Genomic DNA, 14,341 nt, shown 5'->3' with positions numbered 1-14,341 from the left:
ACTTTCCTGAATTTTAATTCTTTTATAAAAAAAGGAACCCAAACCCTAGAGACTATCAACTTACTTTCACTATACCCATCCACAATACCCCTATTACTCAAAAGCTTTCGATGAGTTTTATTTTACTATTTTCTTTCTTGCTTATTGTAAAGGTGATACACAGAGGGGTTACAGTTACATAAGTCAGGCAATAAATACATTTCTTTTTGGACAATGTCACCTCCTCCCTCTCATTTCGCTATTTTCATTCACAGGTACACTGCATTTTGCTGGGACACTTTCCTTTCCACCTCTATCTTTGCACATGACAGGACAGATATATATTTTTCTCATTGGCTGCCTGCAGCTATTTGCCTGTATTGATGGCTTTTTATAGCCCACAAAATACTTTTTACAATTTACAAAAATGGATAATATATATATGGATTATATATATATATATATGTATATGTATATATCCAAATAGCCCTTGGCAGAAAAAAAGGCCACCTATATATTTATCTCTTCTTGGCCAGGCACTGGTAGGTCACATCTATAATTTTTGCTACTTGGGAGGTGAAAAATGAAAGGATCACAGTTCAATTGCAGTTTGGGAAGAAAAGTTTTCAAGACCCATCCTCAACCCATAGCTGGATGTATTGGTGTCATCTTGTCATCCCAGCTATGGGAAGCTAAGAATGGCTGGTGCCACACTAGCCTGGGCAGAAAATTCCAAGAGATCTTGAATCTACAGAGTGAACCCAAACATGGAGGTATGCACCTGCGATCCAAAAAACTATGGCAGAAAACCTAAAAGTGGTCCCAGCTGATCCTACAGGTCCTGAGAATATGTGTGACCTTGAGGACCCATCTGGATTTTCTTTTAAATTAATTTTTAATTGATAAAACTTTATGTACGTATTGTTTGCAACACAAGGTTCTGAAATATGCACACAATGTAGAATGGCTCTGTTGAACATCCATCATAGTTTTGCTGTGTATTTTACACAGTGGAATACTGTTGAATTTACTGCCCAACACAGTTGAATTGATGCTGAAAAGAGCTTCCAGGAGAACATGCCAGAGGCTACCAAAAATAAGTCCAGACCAGAGGGCAACCAACTAATTGCATTATTCTACAGGACTTACTTACAGAAACTATTACGGAGCTGCAAAACAGAAAAGTGACAGAAATTCCTAAGTCTTCCGTAAAATGCCAAGTGAAAGATCACATTGGCCGATGGTCTAGTAAGTCTCTGGGTTAGGAATGATGACCTATGAGATTCTATTCTGAGCAGGAAAATGCAAACAGCAATCAAGATCAAGGTACTACCATGGCAACAGACTGATCAGCAGCCCTGTTTTCCTCCCTATAGGTCTGTGGAAGACTAGAGGCTGACTGCCTTCCTTCTCTTAGCAAATTCAATAGGAAAGAAAGCAGCTTGTATTGGCTTCATTGTATATTTGAGGTCTCACTTTCCAGGCCTAGCCATTCATCATACAGAACATTAACTTCCTCTCCCACTCTTTGAACATGTAGAGCCACTTCCACATTTACCACATAGCATTTAACACTTCACAATTTCCTGTTACTCTTTGATTACTTGGTGAATACATATCTGGACTCCTCATAAACACCGTAAAGGCAGGTAAAATGATTTAATATTTTAATAGGCTTTCCACCATCATTCCTACACTGCCCTGGGCACATAGTGGGTGTCTGATAAGTACAGATTGGTAAACTCTCATGAGGAGGTCCTGCATATAGTGATATGCATAGAAGTAATGCCAGTTCTACCTGCTTATCACATCTTAACTTCCTAGGAATTGCACTGATGGAGAATACAAAGCTGAGTATGTCTGGAGGTCACATGAGTTTAGAGAAAACTTGAACCCTGTGCACAGGAAAACCACTTACCATGTATAGACTATAAGTACTATGAGGGCTGGACTTAGGCTTTCTTCCCTCCACAAACAAGCAGGGGCTTAAAATGGAACGGGTAAAAGACATGTCTAACCCAGTTTCTCCCCAATAGTGTCTTGGACTTGTGTTCCCATGGTGTGTGTTTTTATTTATTCATATTTTCAAACCAATCTACAGAAATTAATGTGATTCCAGAAGTCTATCCACTGTGGTACCCAACATAGTAAACAGGCAGGTGGTAGTACTTCCCTTAGGGATGTGTCTCTGTGTGTGTGTGTGTGTGTGTCACACAGGAGGTTGAAGATAAGGAGGAGGGTCACAATCCTGCTAGCCCTGGCTCATTGTGGAGGGACAACTACCCTCCTTGATACAAACAGCCGGATGTCTGAGAGAGCCCTTGGCAGTCCAAATGTACTGGAACACAACACAACTCTGCATGGTCGCTGTCTGGCTGGTAGCTTCCTGCCAGGGAAGGCTGCCAAGGGATCTGTGACAGCTGTACAGTGAAGGAGTCTCCCAGGTCTCTGGTGCACTGCCATTTTTGACCTGCCTGTCTGCTACTCGTGGGAAGTAGCAGGGATATTCAGATGTAGAGGGACCCCCGTTTCCACCAGCTTTCAATTTTCATCTCTAGGCCTCCCTATCTTGTCCTTTAAGATGGGACTCACTTAGAAGAAGACCCTTGATTCTTCTGGTTCCTAGGAACTATGTATGAACCGTATGAAGCGAGATTTCACTCTGCTCCCACCCACTTCTGGTTTTCAAAGTAATCACATGGCCCCGATCACTTACTAAAACATCTTGTTATAGTAATTGATTTATCTCAGAGACAACCAGGAGGAGAAACCACCTGCCTGTATCATTTTGGGCAAAACATCAGAGATAGCATTTTAATTTGTAAAAAGAGAAATTTCAAAGTCATAACACTTATAACTTGGAATGTTTATATCTTACAAGAACTTAATAGGAGATTACCACTTTATGTCATCCCCAAGTAGCTATTTTTATTTAAAGTTGCTGATATGTGACTCAATTTTTCATTAGGTAATGCATTTTATGCTACCTCAGATTATTCTCTGAAGGCAAAGACATAAAGTTAAAAGTAAAATTTTACACATTACCTTTCAGCATCATTCGTCCAGTGGATCCTCCAAACGTACTAAGAAGGCAACTTCTTGCTCCTAAAGAGGTGGTTGCTTCTAGGAGTGAACCAGTGATGTACTGAGATAGGGAAGTCCTTTGGGAGGTGGCACGGAACTCACATGTGGTGTCTCGGACACACTGCTTTACACATGGCCAAACATGAATCGCTCCATGGACTGTCTTGGAGGCTGACAATTTTGTGAAGAAATGAAGAAGAGATCCAACTATATCTTCTGTTTCTTCTCTTCTTCTCACTGCATTGTAGATCTGTGAATAGCACAAAGCACAGGAAGTATTAATCTAGTTTCTTAGGAAAGCAAATTAACTTGTTGACAAAATGCCAAGATGACTTATGAAGAAAGAAGGTTCAGTCGCTCTAAGCACAAACACTCTTGAGTCCTGGACTCATGCATTAACCTGAACATTCTACAGACACCATTTATTTGGGAAAGCTATGTGTAGTTATGAAATAGGCCATTCAAACAACTCTGCTATCAAACAGAGCACTTAAAGTTGTACCAACCAAAAATACATTCAGCTCAAATTTCTCCTCCTCCACAGGACAGTAAAGCTCTTCTGCAGAGAGACGAGGGCAAATCTTTCCCTCTTGTACTTTAGTTCTCTCCAGAATGAATTTCCCAAAATGCTTTTGCCTAGTGTACCTAGAGAATCTTTGTTCCATGCTCAAAATGAAGTACTTATGGGGAAGGAGAATGTCTCTTTCTGTCTTGGGCATAATCTTTCAATCTATCAGCTAAGATCAGTCTTTGAATCTTTTCTTTTCTTCCTCCGTTGCTGCTCACATCTAAAATGTTGACAGCTCCTTTCCCACTTCTCCTGACCTGTCTCTGTCACTTTCCTGAGTTCCTCTTTCTTTAGGGTCAAGAATGATCTCAAGAAGATTGGACTATTAGGTCAGGTTCACAACTATGTCTCCAGTCAACTTTACTTGTTAAATATGCTTAATATACACTCTGCTCTGTGAAAGGCATTGTGTCAAAATACACAGAGAAGGAAGGTGGAGGGTGAATAACTTTGTAATAGATTGAAAGCATATATGAAAGCAGAATAAACAACCACAGTGAAAGCTGTTGAATCAATAGAGGGGAAGAAACAAGGAAAAAGAAATAGGCTTTGTTGGGGGATGAGTGCTAGAAGGAAGGAGTTAGGCTGATAGTCCTTACTTACACTATACCCAGAACTGCAATACTATCCAAATTTTGCAAGCCACAACTAGATTTCTACTCTGCTTTCCTCTGCTGCTGACATATTCTTGCTGTGAGGAGGCAGAGTGTGAATTCTAAGCTTTAGTTTAATGCCGTTAAATTTCTTGTGGCCAGTGCACTGATGATATGCTGAGATACAACCTAGGCTTTGGTGCCTGGTAAGTGGGGCTGTAGACCTGCCTCTGCCTTGATCAGTTAGAAAACTGATCACAAACGTGAGCAAGTAACTTGAATGTTCTGAGACAGTTTCCTCCCCTATAATATGGGGCTAATAACAATTCCTTCTGAAGGATGTTTGTGGGATAAGCTAAGACAACACATGCCTGAGTAATGACACCCATTATTATAGTACAAGTCTACAGAAGAGCACATATTTTCTTTACCTTCAGGTTGTATAAACACAGGAAGAAAAAAATGGAAATTCAGGGTTGCGGAGGTATGACCAAGCTTTTTATGTTTCTAGACGATATCATCCTCACTTCTAAGTCCTTCAGAAGTTAATGGTCTAGAGGTTTAAGAACAATGATCTCCCCCGAGGCTTGATGGCTAAGGAAAGCTTTATAGAGAAAGCAAGGGATGATGTGAGCCTGGGAAGGCAGCCATGGCTATAACAGGTGCAAATCAGGATGGAAGCTTAAGCAAAAGGACAAGGAAATGCACAATACATCTTACAGATAGCAAGTTGTACAGGGTGTTTACAGAAGACACTGAGTAGAGAGAATGAATGGGCAAGAAGGAAAGGCAGAAGGCATGATGAAGGACAGCTTAGACCATTAAAGCCAAGAGCTTCAATCCATCAGAGGTGAGCAACCCCTATTGCATTTTGTTGGTTTGTTTTTAGTAGATGAATGATGGTTTAAAAAAAAAAGGTTTACTTTGCAAAGACTAATATGGAGACAGTTACTGATGAGTTGCCTATGTCCTTTGCTTGCCAAGCAGTCCCACAGGCCCGCTGTGCCCTTGTTCATTGCTTTATGCTTTCCACCGTCCACATCTTACCTTCATAGATTACCAATAAATACTTCAGCCCTCATCCAGCTGCTCCAACATGTTTTCCCTCAAAAAAGTAGATCTACCAGGGAATTGCAGGACCTAAGGACTCCTTGATCACAGAAGCTTGAAAACACAGAAACTCTCCCTGCTTTGGAGATTAATAATGTATAATGGAATACTAAGGATTATTAGAAGGGTTAAAGAAATGTAATTGATTTTAATTCAGTGAGGAACCTTCATGTTCTTTGATCAAAGATTTATCTTTCAAAGCACACTTTTCCTACAGACAAAGTATTGTTCTGAATAACTTACAATAATCTTCTCTTATTCTCATTTCCTTGACCTCTGTGGAAGCTGTGAAATACACAACCCCATTCTCTTGAAGTCCTCCCTCTCATCCTCTCACTTGTGCTGTACTTCCCCTTTCATTCCCAGCTTTGGGGATAGTAATAATGCACTAGAAGAGGACCAGTGAGTGCTTAACATGAGGAAGACAAAAACTGATGGCCTGAGCCAGCCTCTGGCTGGCTTTGTTATTTGCTTAACTAATGGAAATTTAGTGATGGTAACCCAAGTAAAGCCTTGAAAACTATTTTGTGCATTGGACCTTGCTGTCTCTTACTGCTCTGGGGACTTTGCAACAACTACAGTTTGAGGAATACTAAGTGGGCCAGGGTTCTTGGCTGCCAGCAGCTAAATACACAATAGGATCATCCTAGCTCCTAGATCCTACAATGCACTACCATAGTGCATGAGAGGGCCAGGCAGAGATCAGTTGTTCCAGACTAGAGGACTACCCAACCAATTCACAGACTAATGGACTAAGTAATGTTATGGAAAGGCACTATAATGACTAATATGCTGTTGCTAGTGATGTACTGGACACAATGATAAACGTTCTAATTCCCTAACATTGACCCCACATACTAACTCTGTGAGGATGATTTCATTTTGCAGATGGAAAAAGAATGGAGAAATATAGAGAGGGCACCCTTACACAGTAAGATTGCACAGTAAGATTACACAGTACGATTAAAAACTGTATTTCTTCAACTGTGAATTAACTTTATCCATTGCATGTACCTGGTCACATCCATGGCTCAATAGTGGGATTCAAGTTCTCATCATTATTTGGCAAGGGATTAAAGTGATGTTTTTACACTGCTGTTGTTATTTTTTTTATTCAAGATAGTTCCTTTCATGGTAACCCTAAATGACTTTTGAAAATAGTCATGTTATGACTAATGAATGACCAAATATGTTTCCTTTATATGGAGATTTTTGATTTTAAATTACAAAGCAACCCCACCCCCACAAAAACATTGTTCCACTTGATTAATGTGGTAATAGAAGGTGCTGAAAAGAAGACAGACCACTGCCAATATTTTTTAGATAAAATCAACATGTCACAACGTAGCAACCAAGCTTGATAGACAGCTATATGTTCATTCATTCACTTAATACACTATGCTAAGCCCAGTTGCTGGGAATCCAACAGTGAGCAAGAAGAACTTCATTTTATTGGGAAGATGGACAAGTAAATTAATTAAAAGTAAGAAATTGTCGACTGGGCTATGGTAGACCATTTGCTTAATATATGTGAGGTCCTGGGCTCAAGCCCCAGAACTGCAAAAAATGGTTATTACCAGTTTATTTTACATAATATATAATAGTAATTATTATATATAGCCAAGATATATTTTGGATGTAGATCCTACATGTCTTACTTAAGTTATTAAAACTGAAAAAAGAAGAGTCAGGGATTCTCCAATTGATCATTGTTATATTTTTAGAGATGTAAGACTTATACAGTATGATCAATGCTGCAATCAGAGCTCCTCTGGGACTGTGAATGGATCCTCTGCATGGAATTCTATTCCTCTTATTACAGCAGGTACATGGGATAACATGGCTCTGGAGTGGTCTGAGAAAATGGCCTTAATATTATGAAGCTGTTTGAGGAAAGGTGAGTAACTGTTAGACAACACTTGTGGAAGCACAGCAACATGTACAGTTCCTTGTGACCCAAAATAGGGGGCTTCTTTGCAAAAACCAGCATGGGATATGGAGTTCAAACTAAACAAAAGAAAACAAAGATACCAAGGCTAAAAAGATGGATGCGAAGCTAGAGACTTTAATACTCTGAAAGGCATGACACAGTCAGACACATTTTCACAGTACCCATGTAGGAAGAAATTTCTCTCCTCTATACCATTAGAAGAGGCTTTGTCTTCACTTGACACCTAGGTACTGTCAGGAGGAGTCAATTTTATACGAGGCTTTAAAAGTTCTTTCTGAGATCAGAGTTATAGGAAATTATGATGTTGTAGAGCTGGTGGCTTATCTTCTAAGATCTTCCAATAAAAAAAAGGCTTGTTACTTAGGGAGTCCACTGATTCCATGATATAATCACTATAACATTTATAGAGTGCTGACAGTGAACTGGGAATTGAACACTGAGATATGATTTCATGTAAGCCTCAGAACAGCTCAAGGAAAAGGACCTTCTATAATCAAAACTAAGATACTTTTGTATACATGGCTAGGACTTAGCATCAGGCTTCTCCAACTCTATACCCTATATCTAAGTATCAAGCTGAACTACTAGGAAATCTCCAACAGCTCTTGCCCAATGTTCTTGAATTTAACAGGAAGGGTCAGCCAGCATGGCTTTTTTTTCAGGTTACTATTCTCTGATCTTCACTTCCTTGCCTTCTTAAAGTAGGGTAGGAAGGCATTAATAAACCTTCATTTTGATCATTATTTTGACTACCATTCTATATAGTACTGTTAGGTTCTCTTGTTCCCCTTTCTCTTGTCAGTTTTATTCAAAATCAGCTATCATTTCTCAGTAGTGATTATACATCTGTAACTTTTATCCTTCTCACAATGAGGATTTTTAAGTGCTCTGTGCCAGAAAGACAATCACATTTATTTTAACTGTGCAAACCCTAAGTTAACAGATAGACTCAAAGAAGGGTCCTCCCTCCTGGCATGAGTTATAGGCACTTTGTGTTATGGTTTCAAATCCCATTAAACTGGTCTCATAGACCCCTCTTCTAACTTCTAGAATATAGAAACAGTGCTTTAGAAGATTGAAGATGCTTTCTGATGGGTTTCTATGTGGGTAATCAAAAGGCAATGATCTAAGAACCACCAAACTTCCCAGGCATCAACAAAAGTAATGAGGCTGTTAGAGGGGTGGCAGCTGAGGCAGTTTGGAGACCCGGTGGCAGGGATGGGGAGCCGGATTTTGGCAGCAGACAGCGTTTCCTCTGCTGTTCATTCCACATTCCATTCCAGTGCCTGTGTGGAGAATTCCATTCTACTGAGAGTATTCAGACCATGCACAAGACACTGACCAAACACAACTCCAAAGAGCCAAAAATAAAAGCTTTGCTAGGACCAGGCCAGTTAACTAGAGCTGTGCCACCAGCTCCTGGAGGAAATAAGTTGAACCTTTATTACTTCAGGAACCATTTAAGGAGGAGTGTGTGAGGATGTCCTAGGACAATTTATAATCTGGGAGCTTCACGGCTACAGATGCCTTCCCACACAACTTCATTCAAGCCACAGTGTACCTTTCCGTCAAAGTTTTGCCTCCTACATGTATCTTTTCCTGAACTCTATCAAGAACTAATCACGTATTTTTTCCAGGGCTCCAACTATACCCTATGCCAAATTGCATGGTAACACGTCCTGTGCAATGCATAAATCTCTCCTTAGTCCCATTACAGGAAGTGAGTGTCCACCAGAGCAGGGGCCATGTGGGAACACTTTATTCCCAGCACAGAGGATACTGCAGGCAGTAGAGAAAGGGACAATAGAAAAATAATTGGAGCCTTACAGTCATGAGCCTCAGAGTAGGGGCCCCGAGCAGTAATAGTAGTATCACCTGAGCTGGTTAGAAATTCATTTGGGGAGCCCAATCCTAGATCAACTGAATCAAAAATTCTGGGACTAGAACCCAGAAATCTGTGTTGAGCCAGCTCTCCCTGTGATTCTGACTCCTGCAAACATTTCAGGACTACTCCAAAGGACTTGAAGGAGAACCTCCCACTTATGATTATAGCTCTCAGGTGATCCATCCCATCAGCACCCAGGTTATCTCCCTTCTAGAATGGGAACCAAAGATGTCAGAACTAAAGGCCTATTCATCCTTTCATTCTTCTAAGAACCTAGTTCAGAATTTAGTATAGAGCAAAACTAGCAAACACTCATTGAAAATAGGAGCATTTACACACACACATACTCACACACACACACACAATCCTTGAGGCTGTGAATTTAACATGCTTTCTATAAAGGAGGCTTCTATCTTAATATCTGCAAAGGCACTCAGCTGAGATATTAATTGTTTCTGTTAATGTATATCAACTGTATAAAGTGAGGAGGTTCCTGTGATATTTCCATTCATGCACACAATGTACTCTGACTAAATTCAACCTACCACTATTCTCTCTTGTCCCTGTATCCCCTCCAGCTTAATGGGAATTACTATACAGATGAATCATGTCATGTCTTAATGAAAAAACCTGGCTGCCAAGGAAGCCTCTTGAAATGAAAAAATCAAATCAGGACAAATGGATAATGTTGTTAGGCCTGTAATGTCAGGCCATCAGTTAGGCCCACGGAAGGAACTGAATGGCTTCAACTGCCAGGCTCCCTTGCATCTCTAAGGAGCAATGGGCCAGCTAATGAATCACATGGGAACAAAGCCCCTGCAAAGACAAAAGCAAACTTTGGGAAACCCCGTGTAGCTGCCATCCCTAGCTCAGAAGCACTGTGGCAGTGTGCTTGCTAAGCTGTATACATGGGAGGGAAAGGAAGTTTCTGCCATCCTTGGCTCTGGGCTGCTGCATGTCTATAACAGGTGGAAGGGACAAAGTCAACCTACAGTAGTGGGCTGTTTGTTCCCTGTGCCCCACCCCCTTACTGCCTCAATTCCTGCTCACCTTGTCCCACTCTCTTCCTACCTCCTTCAGCCTGGCTGGAAACAGCCATGCCTGCCTCTGTTTCATAGTCCTGAAGACCCCTTCTGCTCAGGCCATTGCTTCTGGATTAATGGTGTTTTCTCCCCAGCTTTTTTTTAGGTGTACTATCTATTTTCCCCTTTTCTTTTAAGTTAAAATATAAACACACATATGTGTAGGGTAAAATTAAGCTTTCGACATATGTAAATAATGTATAATGACCAAGCCAGGGACATCAGCTTCCTATCTCTTTATTTAAGTGCTTAGAGACTTTGGGTTCCTCTCTTCATCAAAAATATATGTATATAAAACCTACTATAAATTCTTGATGTATAGTAAGTTATTGCTAATTAAAGTCACACTATTGTGCTTTAGTACTGCAGAACTTATTTCTCCTATTCAAATGTATTTTAGTAGTGTTATCCAAGCTCCTTCTGTAACTTCTACACCTACTCTTCCTAGCCTCTATAACTACTAGTTCATTCTCTTTTCTCCACATATGAAAGAGAATGTGTTATTTATCTTTCTATGCCTAGTTTATCTAACATGATGTTGTCTTCCAGTTCCATCCATCTTAATGCAAATGACAGGATTTTATTCTCATTTATGGCTAAATAATACTTATATATATATATACATTTATATATCCTCACACTATATTTTCTTTGTCCATTCATCTATCAGTATGAAGGCGTTGAGGGAGAGTACAGAATAGGTGTATAGTTCCAGCTGATAGGACAATCCTAGGGCTTTGAAGGCAGAGAAGGGCAGCCTCTGACAGCCCTGAGCAGGGGTGCTCACCCAGGTGAATCTTATGAGAAGCATAGACTTGCACCCACAGCAAACTGAATGAAGTCTGGCTGTACTTGAATTCCTGAAAGAGAAGAAACCTATGCCTGAGAAAGTCTTTTGGTTGTTTGGGCCTCTGCTCATTCATTCATTCATTCAACAAATATTCGTTGAATGACTACTATTTAGCAAAAAGCATTCCAGGAGCTGGAGACAAAGTATTGAATAAAATAGCTATTATTGGGCTGGGAAGGTGGCTCATGGCTGAGTGCTTGCCTTGCATGCATGAGGCCCTGGGGTTTGATTCCTCAGTACCACATAAGCAGAAAAAGCTGGAAGTGGTGCTGTCGCTCAAGCGGTAGAGCGCTAGCCTTGAGCTGAAGAGCTGAGGGACAGCGCCCAGGCCCAGAGTTCAGGCCCCATGATTGACCAAAAAAAAAAAAAAAGCTTTAATTTATCCTGAAGAAAGTTACCAATAATGAATAATTCTAGTACAGAATGTGATTCTTTAATGTATGAGCACACCATGCTTTACACAGGACAATCTTAGAAAGTCACTGAAGGGGTCAAGCACACAATCCTAATCCTATAACACTTTAATACCTGATCTTAATCAAGAGACAGGCAGGAGCATTGCAAAAGTTTTTTTTTAACTTCCTTAAATATATTCTTCAGATTTCAGTTTAACAACACAAATATACATATTTATGCAATACAAATATATATATATATATAAATGCATACTAATAAAATTGGGATAATTAATTTTCCATCTCCTTATCACTGTGTTTGGAGCCTCTGCATTCTTGTCTTATTATAAAAATACCTGTTAGGTAATTGTAAACTCTAATTACCTTCCTGTACTATAGAAATGATAGGTCTCATTATAGCTATCTAACTGAATTTTGGTACTGTCATCCAGTCTCCTTTCTCCCTTCCCACTTCACAACATCTGGTAACCACTTTTATTTTCATATTGGCTTTCACATCTACATATGAAAGAAGATGTAGTATTTGTCTGATTTGTTTCACTTAAGATAATATTTTCCAGTTCCATTAATTTTGCTGAAGATGACAGAATGTCAATCAAATTCCACTACACCATATTCTCTTTACCCATTCATCCACTGAAAAGACTTCAAGTTTGAGGCTATCTTGGACTACACATTATGATCCTGTCTCAATAAAAAAGATAATGAAGATATACCTAAAACACATTATAAAGACAATAAAAGCTGGCCAGGCAAATCTGAGAATGGATGAGAAAGATAAGAAACATCCTAAGCAGAGGGAATATATATGTGCAAAAGAACTCCATCTGGTTGAAGCTGATACTGAATGAGGAGTCTAGACAGAGCTAGGTAGGTCATTCCTATGATCCCATCTACTTGGAAGGTAGAGATCAGGGAGATCACAGCTTGAGACTAACCCAGGAGAAAAGTTAGTAACACTCATCTCAATAAATACATGGGTATGGTGGCATGTGCCTGTGAACCTAGGAGACCTTGGGTAGGATCATGACTTAAGACCAGCCACACACCAAAATGTAATACCTACTTGAAAAATAAATAAACCAAATGGGAGAGCACTAGCCTAGGAAGTGTAAGAGCCTGAGTTCAAATTTCAGTGTCCCAAACACACAAACAAACAAGTAATTAGACTGGGAAGATAAAATGGAGCTCTTCCTTAGAAATAGATAGAATTATGTCTAGAACACTTTGTGCTCCCCAGATACTTTCTGAGCAAACTACCATTTCAGTGCAGGTGTAAATTGTACAGGTGAGGACCTCCTCACCTTCCACAGGTATTGTGCTAAGTACAGAAGGTGTGAGTTAAACAAGATTGCTTCTGATGTCGAGGTACCAATGAGATGAAGATGATTACTTCAAGAATTTCATATAATTTGAAAGTTTCTATATTATTAAAAAAAAACAAGGAAAAGAAACGAAGTTACCTAAAGCCTATCAATGTAACAACTTCAAGAGAGATCCCACAGGGTAGGCTGAGTCTGAGAACTTTACAGATCTGAAAAGTGATGGATCTCCAAGGAAACGTTTCTACCACTGGGAGAAAGATAAGGTAATAGGATTCTATAATACTGGGAAACTACAAGAAAGAAACAGATCATGGCATTAGAAATGCACTCAAATTTATGAGGATGAGTCAGAAACTGCTTGTTCCCACAGGTTACACTTCTGACCTGTTACAGAGGCTCTCAGCTATGTGTGTGCATTAGTGCAGTGCATGTGTTCAGGGATGGGATCATACTGAGAGACTGAAGGTCAAAGACAACATTTGTGACCTTCTGAGGGGTCAGGAATATGAAAAAGCTTTTACTTTCTCTCTTAGCTATTAGATAAAAAAGACGGTGACCCTGAACCTCATGAAAATCCCAAAAAATCTCTATACAACCCTAAAGTTGATCAAAACTTAAAAGTTTAAGGTAATATATATATATATATATATATATATATATATAAAGCAGAGTGTAGGGAATGCCTGCAATCCCAGCACTTGGGGAGATGATGCAAGAGGACCATGAGTTTGAGATCAGCTTGGGCTGAAAGATCTATCTCAAAAAAAAAAAAAAAAATTCGAGTGGTTCCGGGAAGATGGCAGAGGAGAAGCTGGAATCTGAACAAGCTCTCGAATAGAAAGCAGTTTTAGAGTTCCAGTGAACAGTCCTAAGCCAGAGAATCACACCAAGTGTGCCATCACAGGACAGAGAGTTAGACAAGAGAGGGAAGCCAAGGCAAAAAGACACATCTGAGCGCTTGCCAGCAGCCGCTGCAGCAGCAGCGGCAGGGTCCTGGCAGAGACCGCAGCCGCGGCCATACCTGAGCGCTCACAGAGAGAGTCCAGGACAAAGGAGCCAGACGCAGCGGGCGAGCGGATTCTACTCAACACCAGCAAGAACCAACAAGGAGCGGACATCTTCATCCTGCAGTTTGCAGACCAGAGACGACCCAGGATCCAAGACTCGGCGTGAGTAGAAGCCCGACGTCCTCACTCCTTCTCAGGGAGCAGAGGAGGGAAGGCCACCCCTCCCCCCCCAGCACTGGTGATCTCCATCTTGGATACCGACAAAGCTCGGAGGAGCTCCCAGCTCCAACTCAGGCCTTGGAATAAAACGAGTCATTTAGCAGGTCACAAGAACTTAACGGCCAAGTGACATGCCAGACTAGGCTCCATCCAGGGAAAAGTCACCCAGCTCAGGCGCCAGCCATAGAAGTGGCTTTCCTCACTGGGTAACCAGAGCCAGAGGCTGCCCCTCCCTCTAGCAGCCTCAACAATCAATTGAAAAACAGAAACCC

The 14,341-nt window shown here is 40.5% G+C and overlaps 1 protein-coding gene across 2 annotated transcripts in view; it reads right to left on the bottom strand.

Annotated features, from left to right (window-relative positions):
• The window catches only part of Plce1 (phospholipase C, epsilon 1), a 241,247-nt gene that overhangs the window by 143,855 nt on the left and 83,051 nt on the right, over positions 1-14,341 (bottom strand). For both annotated transcript variants that reach the window (XM_013034379.1, XM_013034380.1), the window contains exon 2: positions 3,025-3,313. In XM_013034379.1, coding sequence (XP_012889833.1) covers positions 3,025-3,313 — 289 coding nt within the window. The remainder of the gene's footprint in view (positions 1-3,024; positions 3,314-14,341) is intronic.

Source organism: Dipodomys ordii, unplaced genomic scaffold (assembly GCF_000151885.1).
Source record: "Dipodomys ordii isolate 6190 unplaced genomic scaffold, Dord_2.0 Scaffold188, whole genome shotgun sequence".
NCBI classification, from domain to species: Eukaryota; Metazoa; Chordata; class Mammalia; order Rodentia; family Heteromyidae; genus Dipodomys; species Dipodomys ordii.
This window is presented reverse-complemented; position numbering and strand designations above follow the sequence as displayed.